The sequence below is a fragment of the Microtus oregoni genome, unplaced genomic scaffold (assembly GCF_018167655.1).
Source record: "Microtus oregoni isolate MIOR12 unplaced genomic scaffold, Mior012 000014F_ref0000157, whole genome shotgun sequence".
Classification (NCBI taxonomy): Eukaryota; Metazoa; Chordata; class Mammalia; order Rodentia; family Cricetidae; genus Microtus; species Microtus oregoni.
Window position 1 is genome coordinate 49,689,388 of NW_024543073.1, and position 25,464 is coordinate 49,714,851.

At 46.5% G+C, this 25,464-nt stretch overlaps 1 protein-coding gene and 1 pseudogene across 1 annotated transcript in view; both read left to right on the forward strand.

Annotated features, from left to right (window-relative positions):
• Tbc1d9 (TBC1 domain family member 9) overlaps positions 1-25,464 on the forward strand; it is a 111,060-nt gene that overhangs the window by 76,541 nt on the left and 9,055 nt on the right. The window contains exons 7-17 of the mRNA XM_041663360.1: positions 293-499; positions 1,794-1,964; positions 2,709-2,859; positions 10,892-11,106; positions 14,430-14,547; positions 15,729-16,014; positions 16,785-16,914; positions 19,162-19,260; positions 19,437-19,505; positions 20,884-21,124; positions 24,953-25,018. Of these exons, the coding sequence (XP_041519294.1) occupies positions 293-499; positions 1,794-1,964; positions 2,709-2,859; positions 10,892-11,106; positions 14,430-14,547; positions 15,729-16,014; positions 16,785-16,914; positions 19,162-19,260; positions 19,437-19,505; positions 20,884-21,124; positions 24,953-25,018 (1,753 nt within the window). The remainder of the gene's footprint in view (positions 1-292; positions 500-1,793; positions 1,965-2,708; positions 2,860-10,891; positions 11,107-14,429; positions 14,548-15,728; positions 16,015-16,784; positions 16,915-19,161; positions 19,261-19,436; positions 19,506-20,883; positions 21,125-24,952; positions 25,019-25,464) is intronic.
• LOC121455598 lies at positions 5,436-8,228 on the forward strand (annotated as a pseudogene).

Sequence of the window (25,464 nt, forward strand, 5' to 3'; positions counted from 1 at the left end):
CACGGGGTATCGGGCAGCGTCCCTGGCAAGGCAGCTGTCATATCTCCAGCTGTGACAATCAAATATGCCTCTGGACACTGAAAAAAATACCCCCTAGTTTGGAAAAACTCAGAAAGATAGTTCTAGTTTCTGGTAGCGACTCCGGTTTGATTTGTATAAGGCATGTGCTTCATTGGAGTTGGAAGGATCGCCGTTTGTCTGATGGTGGCACAGATGGCTCGGGCAGGGAGTTAAGACTCGGGCTCCTTTCCAGCCCTTCCCATGCAGAGTGCCCCACTTCCTGTTTCCTCAGGTGACCATTGTGGAGAAGGCCGACAGCTGCAGTGTGCTCCCCAGCCCCCTGTCCATCAGCACCAGGAACAGAATGACCTTCCTGTTCGCCAACTTGAAAGACAGAGACTTCCTGGTACAGAGGATCTCGGATTTCCTGCAGCAGACGACTTCTCGAATCTACTCAGACAGAGAGTTCTCGGGAAGCTGCAACAGTTCAGATGACGAGGTTGGTGCGAGACACCCGAGTGTAGTGGGGTGCTCCTGTGTTCGGGCCTAGAGTGTGCACCTCCTTGTCAACTTGTTTGTCAAATTTAACAGCCACGCCAAGCCCCAGCCCCAGTGCCCAGCGCAATATCTTAGCAAGATTGTTTTGTTATAAGGAATTAGTTTTTAGTCATAATTCTAAACCCTCCCCCCACCTTTATTTTTTTGGTAATCAAGACTGAGTAATGGTTTCACACATACTAGGCAAATATTCTGCTACAGAGCTGTAACTCCAGTCTTCACCAAGTTCTCCAGGCTGGCCTTGACCATGCCTCTATGAGTCCTCTAGCCTCAGCCTCAGCTGGGATTGCAGGCTTACACCTGCAGGCCCAGTTTAAGCCTCTTTTCTTTAAGTTGGAGTTATCATTAAGTGATTTGACCTGAGTACAAGGAAAGTGACTCTTTTCTATTTGGTAACTTCAGAGGCAAGGATACAGGAGTCTCTAAGTAAAGTCAGGCCTGAAATACAGCGTTGTTATGGTGCTGGTTCTGTGATGAAATGTGCGTTAGACTACCATCCAGGAAAGCTGGAACCCCGAGAAGACAGGCACTAGGAAATTTCTGTTAGCTAACCTATGTTTTAAAGATGGGAAGGTTGCATGTACCATCCCTGGCCCTGCTCCCTGGCCGCTTAGGTAGCATTTTTGAGATGCCAGAAAGTTTTCAAGGCTTTTGCTTCTTCCGCGTCATGCTTCACAAAGAGACAAATCAATGAAACAGATAACCAGCCACTTTTGTTAACATAATACAAAAAAAAATCCTTTATTGTATTTGTTTGCTCTGTAGATAATATAAATCTTGGAACATTTTTTTCTTTTGTTTATTTTATTGAGACAACATCTCACATAGGCCAGGCTGTCTGGAACTTGCTGTGTAGCTGAAGATGACCTTGATCTTGGGTCCTGACTCCAACACACACACACAGACACACACACACACACACACACACACACGCCACCACACCCAGTTCATGTGTTGCTGGGGGCAAATCCAGAGCACTGTGCCCAGTAAGCACTCTATAGCTGAGCTGCATGCCCAGCCCTGGGAAGTCTATCTGAGCATTGAAATATTGTTGTTTATAACTTTTGCCCAGTCTAACTCCTTAAAAAGTATTGACATGTTGGCAACAGCCCTGTCTCTTCACATAGCAAGAAGCATACAGGAAAATAAGACCTAGCTTTTAATATCTGCACAGAACACAAAAGAAGTAAATTGTGCTTCCAGGCCCATCCACGTGTGCCCTTCTCCATTGGCAGGTGTACTCTCGGCCCAGCAGCCTCGTTTCTTCCAGCCCCCAGAGAAGCACCAGTTCTGATGCTGATGGAGAGCGCCCCTTTAACCTCAACGGCAACAGTGTCCCCACCGCCACACAGACCCTCATGACCATGTACCGACGGCGATCTCCAGAAGAGTTCAACCCGAAACTGGTAGGTGCCTCTTGCTTTCTGCCAAAACTTGTTATATTAGAACAAAACCATAAAAACCCATTGCAAGGTTCATTTTAGGTATTTGTGCACATTTGTACATGCATGCGTGCAGACCCCTGAAGCTGGAGCTACAGGCCATTTCAAGATTGCTGGCTTCTGTGAACGCTGGGATCTGAATTCTGAATGTACACTCTTGACCACTAAGCCACCATCTCTCTAGCCCCCATGTAGATATTTTTAAAGTAATGAAACAAATTAACATCTATAGAAATGGCCATAAATGTCTGTAGGAATATGTAACATGTTTTTTCATAAGCAGGTAAAACAATATTTATATAAATATGTCACCAGATAACAGAGTGCTTTACTGAAGCCTTGAGCATTACTGTACCGGCGTGACTACTTTCCTGTTTGCTTGGTCTTGTTTCAACTGTCGTGTAAGCACCTACTTTCTCAGCCCACACTTAAAAGTCACCAATTCACATTCACATAAAACCACAGGTACGATTAGCATTCTACTGACCCATTACATAGGACCCTGATACTGAACGGAAAGTTTGGTGACAGAACAGGCTATGATTGATGGATAAAATAGTTCTATATTCTCAGGGGTTCTGCTCAGAGTCGACTGTCTATTTCACAGGGATCGGTCACTCCACGTTCTAATCTGTCATTACGGTCAGTCCTCAGTCCTTTCCCTCAGAGCCTTCTGGAGTCTCAGTCATATTCCATAATATCTTTCAGGCCAAAGAGTTTTTAAAAGAACAAGCCTGGAAGATTCACTTTGCTGAGTACGGGCAGGGGATCTGCATGTACCGCACGGAGAAGACTCGGGAGCTGGTGTTGAAGGGGATCCCAGAGAGCATGCGTGGGGAGCTCTGGCTGCTACTCTCAGGTAAGGAGGGCTAACAGCAGCACAGCCAGGCCCCCATGGGGTTTTCTTCCAGGCTCAAGTCCTGTCAGGCATCAAGTCCTTTGTGAAAAGAGCCTGTATGTGGAGTTTTTCCCTAGGGACTGCTGGTCAGCTCTGTCCTGCCAGCCAGCTCCCAAATAAGCACACAGAGACTTATTATTAATTATAAATATTTGATCAATAGCTTGGGCTTGTTTTTAGCTAGCTACTGTAACTTAACCCATTTCCATCCATCTGTCTGCTGCCCTGAGGCTCATCTATGTACTTCCCATCCTGCTCGTTCTGTGAGTCTCCTCCTGACCTCCAAGACTCCACCCTCCGTCTCCCTAGAAGCCATCTGCCAGCCGTCTCTGATTAAGCAATGAATAATACATATTTACAGTATATAAAAAGGGTGTTCCACAGCAAGAGCCCCAAATCAAAGCTGGACCTGGTTTCCTCACCAGGTGCTGAAGTCTGTTGTAGTAACTCTTCCTTCCCTGGTTTCCTCACCAGGTGCTGGAGTCTGTTGTAGTAACTCTTCCTTCCCTGGTTTCCTCACCAGGTACTGGAGTCTGTTGTAGTAACTCTTCCTTCCCTGGTTTCCTCACCAGGTACTGGAGTCTGTTGTAGTAACTCTTCCTTCGCAGGGTACCCAAGGCCAGCAGCTCCTATTCTCCAATTGTGCCATCTCTCCTGTTTCTCTAGTGAGGCTGTTTAGGGGGAAGGAACAAAATCTGAGGTAGGAGTGTAATTCTTTGAGAGTTGAAATGCTCCTCCCTCCTGGAGGTGTTACTTCATTGAGAATATTCTAGGGGACCATGTTGTGTGGGCTTTTCCCAGGGAGGTGTGGGCATACATCTGCTGGTCCCAGCCAGGGCACCCATGGCTGACAAAAGAGTTCACTGAGGTCTAGTTTGTGAGCCAATGAACTTAATCGGGTTTATTTATCAGATGAGGTGAGAGGGTACCTACAGAGCATGGACCACTTCCTGTCATCTAAACCACTGAGAAAGGTCTCCCAGAAATGACTGACTGCCACTTATGCTATGCTTTGTCCTCAAGACCTCTCAGTCAATGTCTGCAAACACAGCCGTATTCAATCCTGTTTATACTACATAGTTCCCTATACACACACATGCATGCTTATAATAAAGACTAACTTATTAACTAGGCAAAGTAAGATATTAATAAACAAGAAAACAAAGCCATTGTAACAACAACATCCCACAATGAAAGTCATCTAAAATGGTGAACTAATTCCTGTGATTTATTTTCCACTCGATATTTTTTTTTATTTTAATATTTTAGTCTTTTAGGATAAGCCACCACTGTTTTCTGCCATCTGGAAACATCCAGTGAACCCCAGGAATCTTTGTACCCCAACACCAGATGTTCCCCTTTGGTCATCACCAGCCTTCACTTCAATCATGTATCAGTTGCTTTAGGTGATGAAGACAGGAAACGTCATACTCTAACCAGGTCTATGAAAACGTTTTTATTTGAACCTGGAGATGGCCTCATTCAAGGACCATTATTCAATCCTTTTACTTAAATAATAATAATCATATTGAAACTTAAAGTTACTGGGCTTGCAAGGAAACACTCACGGATCTTCCTAAAAGTAGATAGATATAAATGGTAAAATTGCCCATCAGGGGATATATCTCAGAAATAAGAGGATCAAATCCTAAAAACAAAATAAAATAAAGATAAAATAGTTTTATCTATTTTGTGTAAACTTGGTTTGTTTGGTTTTCCCCCTATTTCCTTAAGTAGACTAGACATAGGCCCTCATTTAGAAGTTAAATGTGAACTGGGTATGGTGGTTTGTAATCCTAAGACTAGGGAGGCTGAGGCAGGACAATCTCTTCAAGTCTGAGGCAGCCTGGGGTACATAGCAAGTCCATCACCAACCTGGGTTACTTGAAAAGGCATTATTTCAGGAAAAGCAAAAGGAAGCTCAGGTTTGAGCATGGGGTCTCTAATTACACATCAGAGAAGATCATTGTCATGTAGAGCTCTCTTATCCAGCCTCTTACTCCTCTGATGTCTGGTGAACTGGTCACCTTGACAACCAAACTCAAAGCACTGACAGAGTACAGGAAAGGTTCGTTTCTCTCCTTCTCCTCAAAGTAGAAGTTATTTTTAACTACATTTTAGATTCAAATGAATTCGCTATGACACCAGTGTACAGCAGCAGCACCTAGCCCACTGACAGAGACAGGCACAAGGAGAGAGTTGGATTTAGTGTTTTGATCAACCCGGGAGCTATATGTGACCAAAGGGTGGGATGTCTTCAGCCTACCCTTTGTTGGGTGTATGTGCACACACTCATGAGTGGGCTTCATGTGGAAGCCAGTCTGCCCAGAAAGGTCTTCCAGCTCCTGGCTGGGAAGCCCATGTTGAGATCTATTGCTTGGCATGTCCCTTAAGGTTGCTGCATGAGGTCTGGGCTCTGGACCTACTGAACCCAAGTTCAGTCTGACCCCAGGGAGAGCAGAGCCAATGTCAGGATGCTGCCAACCAGTAGGTCATTGTCGGGCGCTAGGACAGGGCCGACCATTGGTACTCATGTCATGGTCAGCACAGACATTATCACCACTCTCATAAAAACATCCCATGCCTTTTTCCAGTCATCCTTTATCTTCTTCCGCCAGAGGAAAGTGGTGGCCTCCTTCTTCGTCGCTGTAGATAATCTTCTCTGGACATCTCAAGGGGATGAAGTCAGTGTTCGCTGAAGACTGACTTCTACCTAGGACAGCATTTGCAGGGTCCAAGCATGATGCAGCCCATATCAACATCCCAGGCCTTGTTAAAGTCCAGGGCTGCACCCACACAGTTTAGGCTGTCCCTTGCTTTCCCTGAATGTCATTTCTGGGAGCACTGACATGACTTTTGGATCCTTTTGTGTGTAAATGGGAGTAGAACTTCTGGCCCTCCTGATGACAACCCTGGGAGGTTGGCCCGAGCAGCTGCATCTTTCTGTATCCCCTCTGGTGATGCTGGAGGTTCAGCTTCTCCACACCCCACTATCACTACTGCCTTCTGTTATTGCTCTCCTGGTGGGTGGGGAGTGCCTTCTCATTTGGGGCTTGGGTTTAAGGGATATTGGGCATTTATTTGTTTGTTTATTGAGATATGATTTCTCTGTGTAGCCCAGGCTGACCTAGAACTCACAGAGATCCACTTGCCTCTGCCTCCCGTATTAAAGACATGTGCTGCCACCACCCAGCTTGGGAAGGTTGTTTTTTTTTTTTTTGCTTTGGTTATTTTTTTAATTTAATGTAATATTTTAATTCACTCTTTGAGTATTTCATACATGTAGATAATGTATTTTGGTCATTTCACCCTATTCCCCTCCAGCTCTTTCTGGACCTGCCGCTACTGACTTTCTCCCAACCCCCAAATTCCTGCATCCATCCATCCATCCTTCCTTCCTTCCTTCCTTCCTTCCGCCTGCCCTCCCTCCCTTCTGTCCTCCCTCCCTCCCTCCCTTCTGTCCTCCCTCTCTCCTTTCCTCCCTTCCTTCCTTTGTAAAACCAACTGAATCCCATTAATGTTGCCCGTATGCACATGGGTGTGTGGCCTCACACTGTGTAGTCAGCCTACCAGCTGCCGCACCCCTGAGGAAAACTGACTCTTCCGTCCACAGCAGCCATCAGTTGTCAGCGGCACCTCAGCTAGGGGGTGCAGCTTCAGGAGCTTCTGCCCCTTCAGGTCCAATAGACACTGGTTGGCAGCAGTCTTTGCCAATCTAAAGGACTTTCCACCCTGTTCTGTGTTGTCCCCTGAGCCTTGGGGACAGTTCCTGTACCCCTTTCAGAGCCGAGTGTCCGACAGACACTTCCTCTCTGCAGTTTGGCCAGTTCTCTAATTGTGCTTTTGATGAATTTCCTCAATCAATTATTGGCTGCTTATATAGTTTTTCTGTAAAAACATCTACTGAGTCCTTTGCCCATTTTTAATTTTGTAATATTTCAATTACTAAGTTAGGAGAGTCTTTGAGTTGGTTTTGGGAACAAGTGTCTGAGGAGAGTTTTCCAACTATTCCGTCCTGCTGCCTGTGTTTGCGCTGTCTGCAGGCTTTGAAGCGCTGTTTTTCAGATTCCGAGGGAGTATGATTTTTCTTTTGTCATGAAAGCTTAGATTAGTGGTTCTCAACCTGTGGGTCCCGACCCCTGGGGGTTGAACAACCCTTTCACGGGAGTCACCCAAGACCATCCAAAAAACACAGATATTTATATCAATTCATAACAGTAGCAAAATTACAGTTATGAAGTAGCTGCCGACACCAAGCCTGGCTCCACGAGCAGCGGTGGCGCCCGCCGGCAGGGACAAGAAGATCATCACAACGAAGGTTTTGGGAACTGTAAAATGGTTCAATGTAAGGAACGGATACGGTTTCATCAACAGGAATGACACTAAGGAAGACGTATTTGTACACCAGACTGCCATAAAGAAGACTAACCCCAGGAAGTACCTTCACAGTGTAGGAGATGGAGAGACTGTGGAGTTTGATGTTGTTGAAGGAGAAAAGGGTGCGGAGGCAGCAAATGTTACAGGCCCTGGTGGAGTTCCAGTTCAAGGCAGAAAATACGCAGCAGACCGTAACCATTATAGACGCTACCCACGTCGAAGGGGTCCTCCATGTAATTACCAGCAGAATTACCAGAATAGTGAGAGTGGGGAAAAGCGCTCCTGAAGGCCAAGCCCAACAACGCCGGCCCTATCGCAGGCGAAGGTTCCCACCTTACTATTTGCGGAGTCCCTATGTGCGTCGACCACAGTATTCCAACCCTCCTGTGCAAGGAGAAGTGATGGAGGGTGCTGACAACCAGGGTGCAGGAGAGCAAGGTGGACCAGTGAGACAGAATGTGTATCGGGGTTACAGACCACGATTTCGCAGGGGCCCTCCTCGCCAAAGACAGCCTAGAGAGGACGGCAATGAAGAGGACAAAGAAAATCAAGGAGACGAGACCCAAGGTCAGCAGCCACCTCAACGTCGGTATTGCCGCAACTTCAATTACCGACGCAGACGCCCAGAGAACCCCAAACCACAGATGGCAAAGAGACAAAAGCAGCCGATCCACCAGCTGAGAATTTGTCCGCTCCCGAGGCTGAGCAGGGCGGGGCTGAGTAAATGCCGGCTTACCATCTCTACCATCATCCGGTTTGGTCATCCAACAAGAAGAAACGAATATGAAATTCCAGCAATAAGAAATGAACAAAGATTGGAGCTGAAGACCTTAAGTGCTTGCTTTTTGCCCGTTGACCAGATACGCTAGAACTATCTGCATTATCTATGCAGCATGGGGTTTTATTATTTTTACCTAAAGATGTCTCTTTTTGGTAATGACAAATGTGTTGTTGTTGTTTTTTTTTTTTAAAAAAAAAGGTCTGGTTTTTCTCAATACACCTTTAATAGTTTTTAAATTGTTTCATATCTGGTCAAGTTAAGATTTTTAAGAACTTCATTTTTAATTTGTAATAAAAAGTTTACAACTTGATTTTTTCAAAAAAAGTCAACAAACTGCAAGCACCTGTTAATAAAGGTCTTAAATAATAATAAGAAAAAAAGAAAGAAAGAAAATAATTTTATGGTTGGTGACACCTCACAGTGCCAGGAAGACTGAGAACCACGGGCTTGGACCTGTATTTCTAATGAGACATGAGATTTGACTCACCGGTGCATGTGAGTTGCCTTCTGTGTGGCAGAAGGAATGGCCTAACTCCCCTCCTTTCCATAGGAATGTTGTATTGTCCTGGCCTGATTTCTTAAAAAGGCTCTGCTTCCTTGAATTGAGTTGTCCTAACTCCTCAAAAAGGACAGCAAATATGGGGACTTATGTCTAGGTTGCAAGTTTTAAGCCATTGATTTATATATCTGTCTATGCCAGTATCTCACAGGCTCAATTCCTGTAACTTTGTAGTAAGTCGTGAGGCAAAGGAATGTGAGCCCTCCAAAAACCGTTTTTCCTTTCAAGATCGTTTTGGCCAGTAGGGTCACTCGCATTTCCAGAGAGTCTGGGGTCAGCTAATCCGTCTCCACAGCAAGGCTTCCTATGGTTTGGATGGGTGCTGGGTTGGGTTGCAGGTGAGTGTGGTGTGGATTCCCATGGTGGCCGCTCCAGTCTGTGGCAGAGGATCTGCTTCTGTTGGGATCTCTGTTCATTTCTTTGAGCTGCTTGTAGCTGGCAATGTGTTAAGTCTGGCCGTTATTTCATTGTGCTTCTAAATATTTCCACTTTTGATCCTATTAGAAATGGAATTGCTTTCTTTCATTTGACAGTTGGTCACTGCTAGCATATATACATGGAGTTTATTTTTGTATATTTATCCTGCATCTTTAATATATTCATTTTCCCTATTTTGGCTTTGTTTCCATTTACCTAGTGATCAGCAATGGGCGGTACCTTCTCACGTACTTGTTGCCTAGTGATCAGTAATGGGCGGTACCTTCTCACGTACTTGTTGCCTAGTGATCAGCAATGGGCGGTACCTTCTCACGTACTTGTTGCCCAGTGCTATGTCCCTTTTTGAATAGTGTCTGTCTCTTGGTCTGCTTTTGATGGGGTTTTTGTTGGTTTGTTCGTACTTTGTGCTTTTTTTGGCTATTGTTTTATATGATTTTCCTGTATATTTAAAAAAATATTAGTATTGGTATTATTTATGTTTTAGTATGCATCTGTGTGTGTATTTGCCATTCATGTAGGTGTTCTTGGGGACCAGTACACAGCATTAAATCATCTGGAGCAGGAGGTACAGGTACTTGTGAGATGCCTGACGTGGCTGCCAGGAACTGAACTCGGGTCCTCTTCGAGAGCAGCAGATGCTCTTAACTGCTGAGTCATCTCTCCAGCCTGTTTTTTTTTTTTTATTCTTTTGTTTATTAGTATGTGTATTTGGTGTGTGTGTGTGTGTGTGTGCGCGCGCGCGCGCCACAGCATACGTGTGGCGGTCAGAGAACAATGTATTTTGCGTTGATTCTCTTTCTGCGCTGGTTTCCAGAGATCAAACTCAGGGACCAGGCTTGCGTGAGGAGCACCCTTACTGAGACACCCAAATTTCTTGTAAAATTTTGTGTTTTGGATAAATTGCTCTTTACTGGACACATGGCTTATTTGTGTTTTCTTCTGTCTTGTCTGTCTCCTTTGCACTCTCTTTTACGAGCCAAGCCTTTGAGCTTACACAATCTCACCTGTGTCTGCTTTTACTGCCTGTGGATATGGTTGATATCATATCCAAAACCTGCTCTGTCAAGAAATGTCCTCCCTGTCTTCCTCTGGTGGCTTTTTGGCTTGTGATCCGTAGTGTGAGACTAGGGTGCAGTCCATTCTTCTACGTGTGGGAGCTCAGTTTTCCCTATGGTGATGTGAATCCACACTGACGTTGAACTCCAGAAGGGTTTTCCGTCTTCAAGGATCTTAACATGAATATCTCAAACCAGCAACTTTTACCCCATTCTGCAGCCCCTGCCTATAATCCAAGGGCTCCCCTTCCGTAGTAGGGACCCATTGTTACTAGGAGGACCCTCAGCCTTGCCCCTCCTGCAGCGTTAGAAAGCCCTTACCTCTTCCACTTCCTTCTACATGACTGTCACCACTGCAGCGTGCTTTGCAGCTGATCTTTAAGAAACAGGCCAGACAGGCACTCCTGGGAGGAATTCCTCCTTCCCAAGTGAAATTTTAACAAATCTCTTAAATTAAAAGCAAAGAGGGCAACTAAGAGTGAGAACTCAGCCTGGCTAACTCCCCGTGTCAGCCCTCAGCATTCTGTGTGAGCTGGGAGCGCAGTTTTGTGGCCCTCTAGCTCGTGTGGGAAGGTGGAGAAGCCATGTTGCTGAGGGACTGAGAGGGAAGGGGGCACAGGCAAACGGCCAATCTAGCCGTCAGTGAAAACACCCTGCAAGGTGATTTTCTTTCTTTCGGTTTCCTTTGATGAGTGGGAAAGGAGAGCTTCAGTCAGCCCATGCTATTTGGAGCGGGAGAGCGGGACTTCAGCTTTTTTGATGTCCTGTTTGTGTGCTTCCCAGGGGCCATCAACGAGAAGGCCACACACCCCGGGTACTATGAGGACCTAGTGGAGAAGTCTATGGGAAAATATAATCTCGCCACCGAGGAGATTGAGAGAGACTTACACCGCTCCCTCCCAGAACACCCAGCCTTCCAGAACGAAATGGGCATCGCCGCGCTGAGGAGAGTGTTAACGGCTTATGCTTTCCGCAATCCCAACATAGGGTATTGCCAGGTAATTGCCATGAGCTTGTGTCTGAGGAGGATTCAAAGTGTCCTCCGATCTTGATCCAACCTCAGTTCCTATGATCCTGACAGCGGAGCATTCAGATGGGATCATGTACCAGATCAACTAGCCAGGAGTTTAGAGTAAGCAAGGAAGCCAGAGCTGGCGCAGCCTTGCAGCAATGGCCCGGAACCTGGCAGGCAGCGGACTTGCAATCCGCTTCTCCAGGTTCTCCCGCCATCTTTCCTCCCTCAGCGTGATCGCTCTTAGAAAAGGGCCTGCTTTTTCTCAAAATACTGCTCTACACAGATTCCAGTCTGCTGTAAGGAGACATGTGGGAAGCCGGGGTACGCATATGGGGGTAAGGACCCCAAAGCTGAAAAGTTTATGTGGGGAAACAGCAACAGCACTCTATACCTCTTCTCCTGTAGGCCTCTGAGCTGGCTAGGCTGCTCCGCTATCAGCTGTTGGTCCTTACCTCTGTCTGGGAGACTCCGAGCTGACCCACCCACCGTTCGTCAAGTCAGTCCTTAGGGCCTCATTGGTCAGTCCTCTGCGGAGCTAACCTCCTGCCTAACATTTATTCTAACAAAGTAAACATTTCTTTTGTTGTGTTTGCCAGCAGATAAAGGACAGGAAGGCTCTCTCTGTGCTAATAGAGTCACTACAGCAGGGTCCCTCAACCTTGACACCGTCGGACATTGTGGATTAGAGAGATGTAGGGGAAACTCAACGTGGTCAAACAGATGTTGTAAAGGATTTTTGTTAATGATCTGCTTAGGAGACATTCAACCACACAAAGTAGAATTTAGCTAAGGGGGTGCTGTTCCCTAATACCCCGAAGATAAGTAGTATGCTAACCAGACCTTTAGCGATAAGCAAAATTCACGATGACGTCAATATCTGTTCACCAGAGCTGGTCCAGCCATCAGAACCTTCCACAAAGGACACGCCTCCAGCAGGTTGAAGTGAATGTTTTAACGCAGTCTAACGAAAAGAATATTGTCCACACAAAATTAAAATAATGTCTTGTACTGGTACCTCGAGCATGAGTGAACATTGGGAAACTACAAGACAATTGATCCAGACGCAAAGACCACGTTATTGGTGGATTTTTCTGGACTGTCCATGGAAAAGCTGAAGGAGACGTAACTCTTAGGCACACTCATCTTTCTCCTACATGTACATGTATACACACATTTCTTTTTCTTCTTTTCTTCTTCTCTCCCTCTCCCACCCCCCTCTCTCTCTCTCTCTCTCTCTCTCACACACACACACACACACACACACCTGTTTCCCTATGCTACATTTATCTTTTTTAATAGTACTTAATTTAAATGTATCTTCAAATCCATTCATTAACTTTACAGTGTTGTTTTTTCTCTCTGGTGGCAGCATTCAAGGCTGCTGGTGAGCTTGTCTCGTTGCTCCCCCGACTCTCACGTCTCATACAGAACCCATGAGAAATTAGAGCCATGGACCTCTGTCTTGCCTGAATGGTTGAGGAACTGACCTTGGTTGTGACCTTGGACTAGAACCCACAGGCTAATTCTCCAGTGGAATTTTAATAACCGCTTCCCTTGGAACAACAAGGCTTGCAAGAAAGAACCTTTTCAGTTAAACACCTTTTAGGGGATTTATATTGCACAACTCTGATGAGTGGGTATTGGTTTCTGGAAGATGAAAGGAAACCCAGGAGCTACTTGGCTTCTGACAAAATAGAATTCATTTTTATCTTTTGATCTTCATTTTTTAATTAAGGGACGGTTACCGTTGAGCCACTTAGTGGTTATGGGCTTTCTGATAATATCTTTTAATAAAATCCAGTTACTTTGGAATTTAAATCACCTTTGTTCATCCGAGCATCGTTTCCTAGATGGAAGCAAGGGAGGAGGGCTCCAGTTCTGAAAGGTCGCCTTGTTCTCTGCGGACAGCCTGGAGCCCTGTGGACTTGGTTATAGGAACTGTTTGTGAGAGGGAAATATTTACCTCCCCTGAGTTAAGGATTAAGAATATTGAAAGGATTTAGCAGACTGAGAGCTTTGTTAACCAGGCTTGGGGCAGAGGCTCTGGGGTCAGGGCTTGCCTGCACATGCCTGACTCAGGTAAACTGTGCTGCCAGGGAAGACCCTGGGCAATTGCTGAGAGGACTTTCCATTCTGAAGGGCCTAAGCAAACAGAACGCAGAATACTCAGCAAGCTTTTGTGGCATGGAAATCCTAAGCTTATTTGTCTGGCTTTTCTTGGGAGTTTATTGGCACCTGCAAGAAAGACTAATTTTCCTTCCTTCCTTCCTTCCTTCCTTCCTTCCTTCTTTTCTGGGCAATGTTGTGAGTGAACTATATCAAAGACATAGACAAACACACATGTGTCTTTCCATAATTCCAGAATTTCCTGAATAACAATAAATCCACAAGGTGCTGGGGGTTTGATGGTAGCACTTTGCCAGCTACTTCCACCTCCGTGGCAGTCTGACCCAGCTTATTACAAGGTTTTGTTGTTGTTGTTGTTTTTTAAACATTTATTTATTATGTATACAGGGTTCTTCCTGCATGTATCCCTTCAGGCCAGAAGAGGGCACCAGACCTCATTATAGACAGTTGTGAGCCACCATGTGGTTGCTGGGAATTGAACTCAGAACCTCTGGAAAAGCAGACAGTACTCTTAACCTCTGAGCCATCTCTCCAGCCCTTAATACAAGGCTTTAATTCCAATCTTGATTACTGTTAACTCTCATGTGAAACATCATACAGTCTGTCAGTCTGTCTGGGCTGTGAAATGGATCCAGAGGGCTAAAGAGGCAGTGGAAGAGTCTCTGTTTTCAGTCACAGACTGACATGAATGTAAACAGCCTGTGTTGATAAGGAACCCAGTTCTGCTGCCAGGAGGATGCTGCTGCCATAGTGTCAGGTGCTGAGGGTCACAGGTTTGACAGAGCTGTAGAGGGAAACAGGCAAGCCTGCATGGGAGGGAGCAAGAAATCCAGAGCTGGGTGGGTGGGTGGGTGGAGGAGCAGACCAGTCAGCCTTGTCAACAGTGGGATAACCCTGGGGCGACCCGGAGCCCTCTTGCCTGTTTGTCCTGCGTATACTCACTGGGTGTCAGAAAACAGGGTGGCAGCTGCTCCCATTGCGTCCTCAAGTCTGGGGGTTCACGCGGGGGCACAATCACCCTGCATTCTCAAAACAGAGTCAGAAGCTGCTTGCCGAACAGCATGGCTTCCAGGTTGGAGTAACTCAGCGTGGGCATAGCCCCTCAACAAGATGGCGTCTATGAAAATCCACCCGCTGTAAGCGGACTGTGGCTGACAGCTTCCTCTCTCCTTCCTTTAGGCCATGAACATCGTCACCTCAGTGCTGCTTCTCTACGCCAAGGAGGAGGAGGCGTTCTGGCTCCTTGTGGCCTTGTGTGAGCGGATGCTTCCCGACTACTACAATACCAGAGTTGTAGGTGTGTGTGTGGCTGTGGTTAAACACCTTAGCCTGTCTTACTGGGAAAAGGACTGTAGCACCATGTTAGTTCATCTCCTCGGAGCCAAAACCCAGCTTAGGGGAGGAAGGGTTTGTTGTGGTTCTGAGTTTCGGGGAAGTCACAGCAAAGGGAGCACAAGGCAACCATCACATTGGGTCCCGCTCAGCAGAGACATGAATGTCGGTACTCAGTCTGATGTCCCCTTTTTTGTTTAGTCCAAGACCACGCCCTTAGGACAGTGATGCCCACGTTCAGGGTGGTCCCTCACATTTTAGTTAAACTTCTCCAGTAACAACTTCCTGGGAATGCCAAAAGGTGTGTCTCCTAGGTGATTCCAAATCCAGGAAAAAGACCCATGTGGCACCACCTTAAAGCGTCAGCAAGCCAGTGGTAAACGTGAACAGCTAGAATTTCTTTAGAAGATAGAGGTTTGAGGACTGGATGGCTCAGAGGTTAAGAGCATTGACTGCTCTTCCAGAGGTCCTGAGTTCAATTCCAGCAACCACATGGTGGCTCACAACCTTCTATAATGAGTTCTGGTGTCCTCTTCCAGCCTACAGGCAAAAATTCAGACAGAACACTGTATACTTAATAAATTAATAATTATTAAAAAATAAAGTTTTGAAAGGCAATTCATGCCCTGGGACCCCACAGCTAAAAATATTTGCATAAACAAGGGCTTCGCAGTGCCATGGTCAGTTCTTACTGTCACTTTGTCATAACCCAGACTCACAGGGGAAGAGAATCTCAATGAGGCATTGTCCAGATCAGGTGAGCCTGTGGGGATATCTGAGGAGGATTTCCTAACTGCCTTAATTGACGTAAGAAGCCCCAGCCTGAGTGGACAGCACCATTCCCTGTTTGGGGGCCTGGGCTGTGCGGGCACAGAGAAGGCTAGCTGAGCACTAAGCATGAAGGTTCTCATTTTTCTCAGCTCGTCTGTGGGTGTGAAGAGCTGCAGGTTCACGTTCCCTTGAGCTCCCTGTAGTGATAGACTGTATCCTGGACCTGTAGGCTGAATTCAACCCTTCCCCCTAAGCTGCTTTCCTCAGGACGTTCTATCGTAGCAACAGAAGCAAAAGTCGAACACAGCCCATCCATTTGATCTGGTTCTCCAGGAAGATGCAGGGCTAACCGATCCTGTCCTGTCACCCACTCAGGGGCCCTGGTGGACCAGGGAGTCTTCGAGGAGCTGGCACGAGACTATGTCCCACAGCTGTACGACTGTATGCAGGACCTGGGTGTGATTTCTACCATCTCCCTGTCATGGTTCCTTACGCTGTTTCTCAGCGTGATGCCCTTTGAGAGTGCAGTGGTGGTCGTGGACTGTTTCTTCTATGAAGGAATCAAGGTGATATTCCAGCTGGCCCTTGCTGTGCTGGACGCCAACGTGGACAAGCTTCTCAACTGCAAGGACGATGGGGAGGCCATGACGGTTCTGGGAAGGTAAGCTATGTCTGACCTTGAGGCCACCTCATGAGCTTGACTTAATTGATCAAAAGACCTACTATCCTCTGTGACCAAGGACATATTCTTTTCCATTTTTAAAGTAATATCTATGCGGGTAGCTGCTCCTGTGAGCATATGCAGAGGACATTGGGCATCTCTTCGTCCATCACTCACCACCAAGACTTTTGAGGCAGGGTCCTTCCCTAAAGCTGGAACTCATGTTTCCCTGACGAGGTTGGAAGTCAGCGAATCCCAGAAATCCTCCTGGCTTCTGTCTTTGTTGCCCTTAGAACTGGAGTTGCAGCATGCAGGGCACCTGGCTTGTGACAGGGGTGCCAGGACCCAAACTCCAGCCCTCAGGACCACACAGCCAGTGCTCTTAGCCCCCAGCCGTCTCTCGAGCCTGATATTCTTTTTCTTTAAAGGGAAAGGGTGTTTGTTTCTGCTGTTAAGAAAATCTTAGTCAGACCTGGTGTTGGCTCAGTGTAATCCAGCTGCTCAGAAGACTGAGGCAGGGGGATCATATATTCAAAACCAGCCTTGCCAACTTAGTGAGAACCAGTCTCAAAATAAAACGTAGAAAGGGGACGTAGAGTTGCTTAGCATGCAGAAGGCGCTAGATCCAATCCCCAGGACTTCAAAGAGGAAGAGAAAAACAACAGAAACAAGGAAATCTTAGGTTTTTGATTTAATAGGTACAATCTCAGATCTATAACTGAGGCATTCCAGTTCCTTTCCAGTGATAGCTGGTTCATGTCTTAACCAAGGTACCTAGACAGTGTGACCAACAAAGACAGCACCTTGCCTCCCATCCCTCATCTCCACTCGCTGCTCAGTGATGATGTGGGGCCCTACCCTGCGGTGGACATCTTCAGACTCATAGGAACATCCTACGAGGTAGGTGTGCTTCCCAGCCGCGGGATAACAGTGCCCAGTGTTTCTACCCAGCTCAGCTGGGCATGGGTCCCACACTGCCTCTCCCACCGTGTCTCAGTTCAGCTTGCGCTGTCGCCATAGATACAGCAGTCCAACTGCTTCAGAAAGACTGAGGATGGACTTCTCATGGTTCTAGAGCCTTGGAAGCCTAAGGTCAGGTGCTTATGTATTTACAACTTCATCTTTCTGTTTCCTTGGACACCATCCGTGTCCTGCCGGTGGGAGGAACCATGTCCTCAAGGGGCAGAAGTTCAGGAGAAAGAACCTGCTTCTGCAAGCCCTTTCCAAAGCATCCTTTCTAACCTAAACGCCTGCAGATAAGACCCTTCCTATCAGTGCTGTGGCAACTGGGGATTAAGTTTAGACTTGAGTCTGGGAACAGACAGAAAGCCCGTCCCCTTTTACATTGTGAGAATTGGTTATCGGAGGCGGGCAACTGCCTATGAGCTAACAGTTTTGCTCTCAGAGATGGACGCTGAGTGGATTCCGGGATTTCTCGTGAGCCTTAACTTGTTGTAAGTGGTATGACAAGCTCTGGCCCTTTGACACATGATCTAAAAGCATGTCAGATTCACACTCAGGGGACTGAGGAGCCATTATGGGAAAGCTTCATAGATGACTCATTCCTTATTCCCACACTAGTTAGAAATCCCACGAAGTACGTAGTTCCAGATACGACGGTTGTTTACTTATGTATTTTTAATTTATTTTTCCTGAGAAAAAGTCTTGTCATGTCTCTTGGGCTATCCTTTCATCGTTACCAGTATCTCACTAGAGATGACCACTCAGTCACGATTTATAGTCAATTGAAAAATCCTGATTCCAGTCAGCCAGGACCACACCCAGGTATTCAAGGAGCTAGGTGTGGCCTCGACTGTCCAGGTCACTGGGCTTTCAAAGGCAGAAACCACATCCTGGTATCTCGGTTGGCAGTTTCACAAAAGCAAACAGTTTAACAGGCACTGAGATAGTTAGTTAGTGTAGGGGGTTCCACACAGGCAGGTTAAAGTAAGTTAGATAAGTTAGTTGGGACATCATGACTTTGGGTTTCTAGAATAGAGCTGGGTAATTTTCCATGGGGTTCTCCATCAAGGATTCCAAATTCTAGTCAATCCTGCATAGGCCTCAACAAGAATACAAGATGGAGGAACCTCTGCACCACCTTGCCCTGTCCCAGTTTTTAATCCTCCTAGCTCAGCCTCCTGAATCCTAGAAAAATCTTAGCAAGGCCTGTGCCACTAAACTTGGCCTTTGATGGTTACTCGTGCGTGTGTTTGTGTGTGTGTACGTGCATGTGGTGGCCAGAAGTTAATGTCAGTTTTTTTCCACCAATTGCTTTCCACCTTACTTTTTTGAGACAAGATCTTGCTAAACATGGAGCCCCATAGTCTGTCTACCTTCCCAGAAGGATCTACAAATCCTCCTGTCTCTGTCTTCCAAGTACTGGTTTATTTTTTTTTTGTTTGTTTGTTTGTTTGTTTTTTTTTTTTTGTGTGTGTGTGTGTGTGTGTGAGGCTTTTGGGGATTAGGACTTAGGTCCTCAACCCCGAGCTGCAAGCCCTTGCCTGGCTAAGCCATCACCCACCCCCACAGTCACTATAGAGGCTCACTGAGCTGCTGTTGGGACCCAAAGACTTCCCTCCCCTGGGAGCTTCTCTCTCTCAGCCACCATTAAATGAATCCCTTCATCATTAATGACAATCCTTACCAACCCCTGCACTGGGCTGTTTAGTGGAAATAAATGTGACGTCTTTCTTTCTTCTCTGAGACGGAAGGACATGCAGGCAGTGCTAGGCAGGCTAGCATTGAAGAGACGGCCAGCTCACCGAATGCCCCTGTGGATTTCTGGCCCCGCAGATGCTGTTGAAGGAGCATGGAGATCGACAAGCACTCCTCCCAGGCTCTACATCCCTCAGCCTGGGGGCAGGCGCTCCCTTTTCCCATCAGACACACATGCCATCACACACAGCCTCACATCCGAGCTTCCTTCCGGACAGGCTGTCAATGCAAGGAAAACACACATGACTGAAATTTAGTCCTGCCTCTGATATGTGAGGAGAATCTCTGGAGTGGCTTTCCCACGTAAAATCTAGTCTAGGTCACTGTCGTGGAGAGAGCCTTTTATCCTGTCGTGAACATTTCCGCCAATCTGCAGGTGTCTGTACCTTAGTACATATTTTCAGAAACACCAATATTGCTTCTTTCCAGAAATTCGGAACAATCCGGGCAGATTTGATTGAACAGATGAGATTCAAGCAGAGGTTGAAAGTTATCCAGACCCTGGAGGACACCACCAAACGCAACGTGGTAAGTCCTCTGAAGGGTGGGAGGTGAGGGGATATCTCAGTTTCCCCCTCCTTGTGCACATTCCTGCTGGCTCCTCAGATCCAGCTTCACAGAACTTGAAAGAAGAGCTGAGAAGCTCTCTGGGCATGGCACGGCGTGTTTGAGTGTGCGCGGGTCACTGTGCTTGTGCTTCATAGGTACGGACCATCGTGACAGAAACCTCATTTACCATCGATGAGCTGGAAGAACTGTACGCTCTTTTCAAGGTGAGTTTCAAAGTAAGTTCAAGTCCACGCAAAGAGATGAAAGAACCTGCTCTGACTGTGCTAGGGCTTCTGAATCTTTCTGTTAGGTGGTCCAGGAGTTCCATGGGTCCCCAATATGCATATGGAAGAAGGCAGAGCCCGGAGAACAAAGCTGTCGTACTTAATAGGAGAAGCAAATCAATTACTAGCACTAATTTAAGTTGACATTTTAGCTCATTTCCTCTCCAGATGGGTTTTTCTCTTGGACCTCAGACACAGAACCTGGGTCTCTAAAACTCTATAGAATAGTGATGATCAAGTTCAAATTCTACCTGGAATTCTTTTAATTTCTTCTTCTAAGCCCCAAGTCACCCTTAAAGAAAAACACTATGTAGCTAGAAGAAGAAGCTTGCTATGTTAAGAGGTCTGGTTAGTTTGAATTTATTGCCTCGGAAGTCTGCTGGGCTGTGGTTGGCCTGCTCTTCAGTCCTGGGCTGTGGTGATACAGAGCTTTGTGGTAAAGGGGCCTGGACCAGAGAAGTCACCGCATCTTGGCAGCCAGGAGACAGAAATACACCAACAGAGGGTCCAAGACAAGACTTGACACACTTCTTTCAACCAGCCTCCACTTCCAGAAAGTTTCTATCATGGCTCAATAAGGCAAATGTGCAGTAGGATCAAAAACCCATTGCCAATGTTCTTGAGTTCTCAGTAGTCCTTATTGTCCGCTATGTTCAGTGAGTCCGGTTTTATCCCAGGCTTTTTCAGACCCAGGCCAGGTGGCCTTGGTGAGTTCCCAATAGAACATCCCCCTTGTCTCAGTGTGTGGGTGCACCCCTCGCGGTCCTGAGTTCCTTGCTCGTTCTCTCTCCTGCTTCTGAGGCAGTTTGGATGCTCACCTTACTAGACCTGGATGGAGGTGGGTGGTCCTTGGACTTCCCACAAGGCAGGGAACCCTGATTGCTCTTTGGGCTGACGAGGGAGGGGGACTTGATTGGGGGAGGGGAAGGGAAATGGGAGGCAGTGGAGGGGAAGAGACAGAAATCTTTAATAAATAAATTAATTAATTAAAAAAATAACGCAAATGTGCTCCCTTATCTCTTAGTCACTAGAGGGCGCCACGATCTCTCTCTTTTTGTGTGTTGACTTGATAGATCAGTGTAGTATGGTCCTGCATTCTTGGAATGAGGCATTGATTTCTGTGCAGAGCATCAGGAAGCTGTCACTGGCCAAGCTCTTCATTCTCTCCCTGACATCTCTTAGACATCTGGGTTCTCAAGTTCGCATACCTGCGTATGACAGGAAGAGCACACGCTTGCAGACCTAACGCCGTGCCAGGGGTAACACTATGTGATTTGGAGCTCGATGAGTGGGAGTGACCGCTCTGTGTCATTTTTAGGCTGAACACCTAACCAGCTGTTACTGGGGCGGGAGCAGCAATGCCCTGGACAGGCACGACCCCAGCCTGCCTTACCTGGAGCAGTACCGCATCGACTTTGAGCAGTTCAAGGGCATGTTCGTGCTTCTCTTTCCCTGGGCGTGCGGTACTCACTCCGATGTGCTGGCCTCCCGCTTGTTCCAGCTGTTAGATGAGAACGGGGACTCCTTAATTAACTTCCGAGAGTTCGTCTCTGGCCTGAGTAAGTCGATGAGATAGTCTTGCATGAGTTGGATGGGGTCAATGGGGTGGTAACCTGGGGTTCCTCTCTGCTTCCCTCGGAGGCCCTACACTGGGTCTAGAGGAAGGAGGAGCATAGACAAGGATCGCATGCTGGTTGTAAGGTCGTGTTGAGTTAACAGCTGTATTATATGGACAATCTATAGCCTTCTACATGAGACAGACATCAGCATGAGTTCAAAATATATTATCGGAGTGCTTGTAAGGTGGCCCAGCAGGTGAAGGCACCTGCTGCCAAGCCTGATGATCTGAGTTCAATCCCCAGAGTCCTCAGAGTGGAGGAAAAGGGCCAACCCCCAAGAGTGCCCTCTGACCTTTATACAAGAGCTGTGGCACACACACACATACGCACATGCACACACATACATACACAACCATAGACATAAGTAATTAACATGATGTAGGCTTTTTTAAAAAAAAAATACATTAATGGAGAATGCATATGGCAGTAAAATCCTAATGGAATCGTCCAACACTATAGGTTTCCCAGAGAAAAAGGAGTATCTAGGTCAGTAGTTCTCAACCTGTGGGTCGCAACTCCTTTGGAGGTCAAAGGGCTCTCTCCCAGGGGTCACCTAAGAGCACTGGAAAGCATAGATATTTGCACTGTGATCCGTAACGGCAGCAAAGTCACAGCTGAGTCGCAGCAAAATATTTTTATTGTTGAGGAACTGTATTTAAAAAGGTCACAGCATTAGGAAGGTCGAGAACCAATAATCTAGATGGTAGGCTGTATGCTTCTGTTTCACAAAACAAATATAATAATTAAAAATATGTCCTATATAAAAATAATTGCCCATAGGTAAACCTTTCTAATATGTAATTTTATGCTATTTTCTAAGTAACATTAAATTTATTTTAACAAAAGACTGGAAAATTATCGTATCTCACTGTCTAAGTGGAAGTCTTTCCTGTCTGTTTCCTGGCTAAAGGACTACCCACAGCTAGGATTAGCGAGTGCATGCACACACACTACCCACCTGACAAGCAGGGCACGGGCTGCCCCCCTATCCACCTTGCTCACGTCCCTGTATTGTTGCTGGCCCCTTGCTCCAATTATACTTGGATGAAGAAAATGTATGGTAGGAGACCTTGGCCCACTTGATGTGAGGCTGGGCTGTATTTTGTGTCTGGCTGCTAGAGAATTTCTCTCGAGGTCTGCCCGTATGGTGCCTTTGCGTCCGTCCCTTTACTCGCTCCTGTGACAGAATGTCTAACTGCTGACTTAAGGCTAACGGGCTTGCTTTGGCCCACAGTTTGGGGCTCATCACAGTGGGGAAAGCATTGGCAGCAGGAGCGTGAAGCATCGACAGGTCACACTGCGCCTGCAGTCAGGAGCTCAGCTGCTGTCTCACTCCTGTTCAGTCTGGGACTCCAACCTTGTGGGTCCCCCTGACCCCAATCAGCCAGGATGCAGGGGAGCTGGGGGGCTTTGAGTACAGCCCCGGAGATTATGTCACAGGTCAGCTGTTTCCCGAAGCAAGGAGAAGGAGGACAAACAAGGGGGAAATTCACCTAATTCTCGCATCTGCATCCCTGATTAATCACATAAGTTGCATATGTGGCTTTTAATGCCCCATTGAGAAGCCTGTGGGAGGCAGTGCAGGGAGGAAGCGGCAGGGGGCGGGGGCTTACCAAGCACATCAGTTAGGTTAGCAGACTTCTGGCCACATGATTTCTGACGAGCCGGTTCTCTGGCAGGGAAATAGAAGCTTAATTGATTCTAACTTGACATGGCCTTTGTCTGTTTGGAGTTGAGTGGGTTCAGGTCTGATTAGCGCAGAGAGAAGCTCTCTGGGAGATGTCCGGGACATGGGCAATGAATGCTCGCTCCCCTGTCCCTCATCTGGTCTGGAAGCCCGCACACCCCACGTCATGTTAACTCTAATATCTAGGATGTGTTTTCCAACACCAGTGAACTCAATCTAGAACCGCCCTCTTAGATGCCCAGGTGAATGTAGGTGCTATTAAACTGACAGCCAGCAGTAACCAATTGTGCCTTGCACCATATGCTTTAAATGGTGTATCCGGGCCAAGAGGAAAGACCAGCATAGAGCCAGTGATGCCTCCAGAAACACCCACCCCCTGCAGAAATAATGGCCAGAGGAAGCTGGAAATGTATTACTCGGGAAAGTCCTCTTGGGTTAAGTAAGTCCCTCACTGTAATTAGATATAGCCTTGTACACACACTTCGGGCAGGCGTGTGTGTGTGTGTGTGTGTGTGTGTGTGTGTGTGTGTGTTTATATATATATAAACGCAAACTGCTTTGAACTGACGAAGGCTAACACTCCTGCAGTATTGTCATGCTAGGCAGTGAGCCAGTGCTTTCTATGTATGTTTTTACTTTGCCCTAAGGCAAAGAATTCCAACAGCCTGTGGACACAGCTTTTGCAGTTACTGTCACACTGAGTAAAAGTCACTGTCACCTGTCTCACTCAGTTCCGGCTGCTTGAACAAAGTGTTTCTAAGGCTGGGTAATTTTTACACAAGAGAAATGAATGGCTCACAGTCCTAGAGGGTGAGAACTGCAAGATCAAGGGAACATCCCATTCAGTTTATACGGTGGATCCCATTCAGTGTATATGGTGGATCCCATTCAGTGTATACGGTGGATCCCATTCAGTTCATACAATAGATCCCGTTCCCGTTTATATAATGGATCCCATTCGATTTATATGGTGGATCCCATTCAGTTTATACAGTGGATCCCATTCAGTTTATACAGTGGATCACATTCAGTATGTACAATGGATCACAAGTCAGTTTTTATGGTAGACAGTTCCTTCTCTGTGTTGATCGTTATGCAAACGCAAGCATCCCCCCTGGAGTCCCTTTGGTAAGGACACCAATCACATTATCAACACCTTCCTGACCTACTCACCCCTCGAAACCAATGGCTCCATCACACTGGAGGTCAAGGTTCAACATAGGACACCAACCTTTTGGGTCTACCTGCCTACTGTTAACGTTGCTGTTGACCGTGGAAGAAACAAAAGCTAAGTGAAATCAGATGACTTGCAGAGACTGCATAACTGTAACGTCCCTTCCCACTTGGATGCCGAGTCCTCACTCCCTCTTCTGAACTGTCTCGTCCTCAGGGACTTAAATATATATTTCCAAAAGATTTTCTGATTTCAGGAGTAACTCAGAGGAAAGTAGCAGGATTTTTTTTATTGAACCTTATAAAGTCAGAATAAATTAAAATGCAGGTTAGAGCAAAATTAAAACATTTCAGGAAACTAAAAAAAAGCATTGAGTAATTTAGAGTTAATCTTAAATATGGTCTTCTTTTATTACTGAATTCATAGTTGTTTAGGATATTAAGGCCCAGTTTTTTTCTTCTTTTCCATTAATAATTCACTTAGAATACATAAAACTCCTGAGTGTTGGGATTAAAGGCGTGCGCCACCACTGCCCAGCCTACACAAAACTATTAATCTAGCTGATACATTTAAAATCATTGTGTGTATTAATATATATAGTTTCATTGTCCTGGGATCCCAGTGTCAGGGTCATTGGTAGACTTTTCTGTTGTTGTCTAGTGTCACGAAGGGGAAACTGAGGACAAGGAGAGGCCAACTCTCCTGTAGTGCACAGTAAGAACAAAACATTTGGAACCAAACCTCCTGGTGTGAGAGTCTTAAACCCAAGTAGGTCCTAGGCAGAACTCTTGTCACACAATGCCTTGGTTCACTATATTAAAACTAGACTTTTACAAGAGCTCTCTAAGCCTGGGGACATCACGAACTCACAGGACCCATTTCACACTGGTTCTTCCATGATTCCTAGGTGCTGCATGCCATGGGGATCTCACAGAGAAACTCAAACTCCTGTACAAAATGCACGTCTTGCCAGGTAAGTGGCCCACACAGGACAGCGTGCATCTGGCACCCTGGACCTGACTCTCCGTCTCTTCCTTTGCTGGTACCTGTCTGCCTGTTGGCCTTTCGCAAAGGCCAGGCTGAGTTGCTACTTTTCACACGCGTTCCTGGAGGAGGGTATCCTTGATTTGATTCTCACTTGCCTGTCTCAGAAATGAGCCGAGCTCATAGAAGACATCACACCTCCCTCAAGAGAAAGGGTGCAGAGGCTTTGGTGGCAGGTGGGACACAAACATTCCAAGGGAAAAAATGAGATGCTGGAGGCTTCTGTTTTGTTGTTGTTGTTGTTTGTTTGTTTTTGTTTTTTTTTTTTTTCGAGACAGGGTTTCTCCATAGTTTTTTGGTTACTGTCCTGGAAGTAGCTCTTCTAGACCAGGCTGGCCTCGAACTCACAGAGATCCGCCTGCCTCTGCCTCCCAA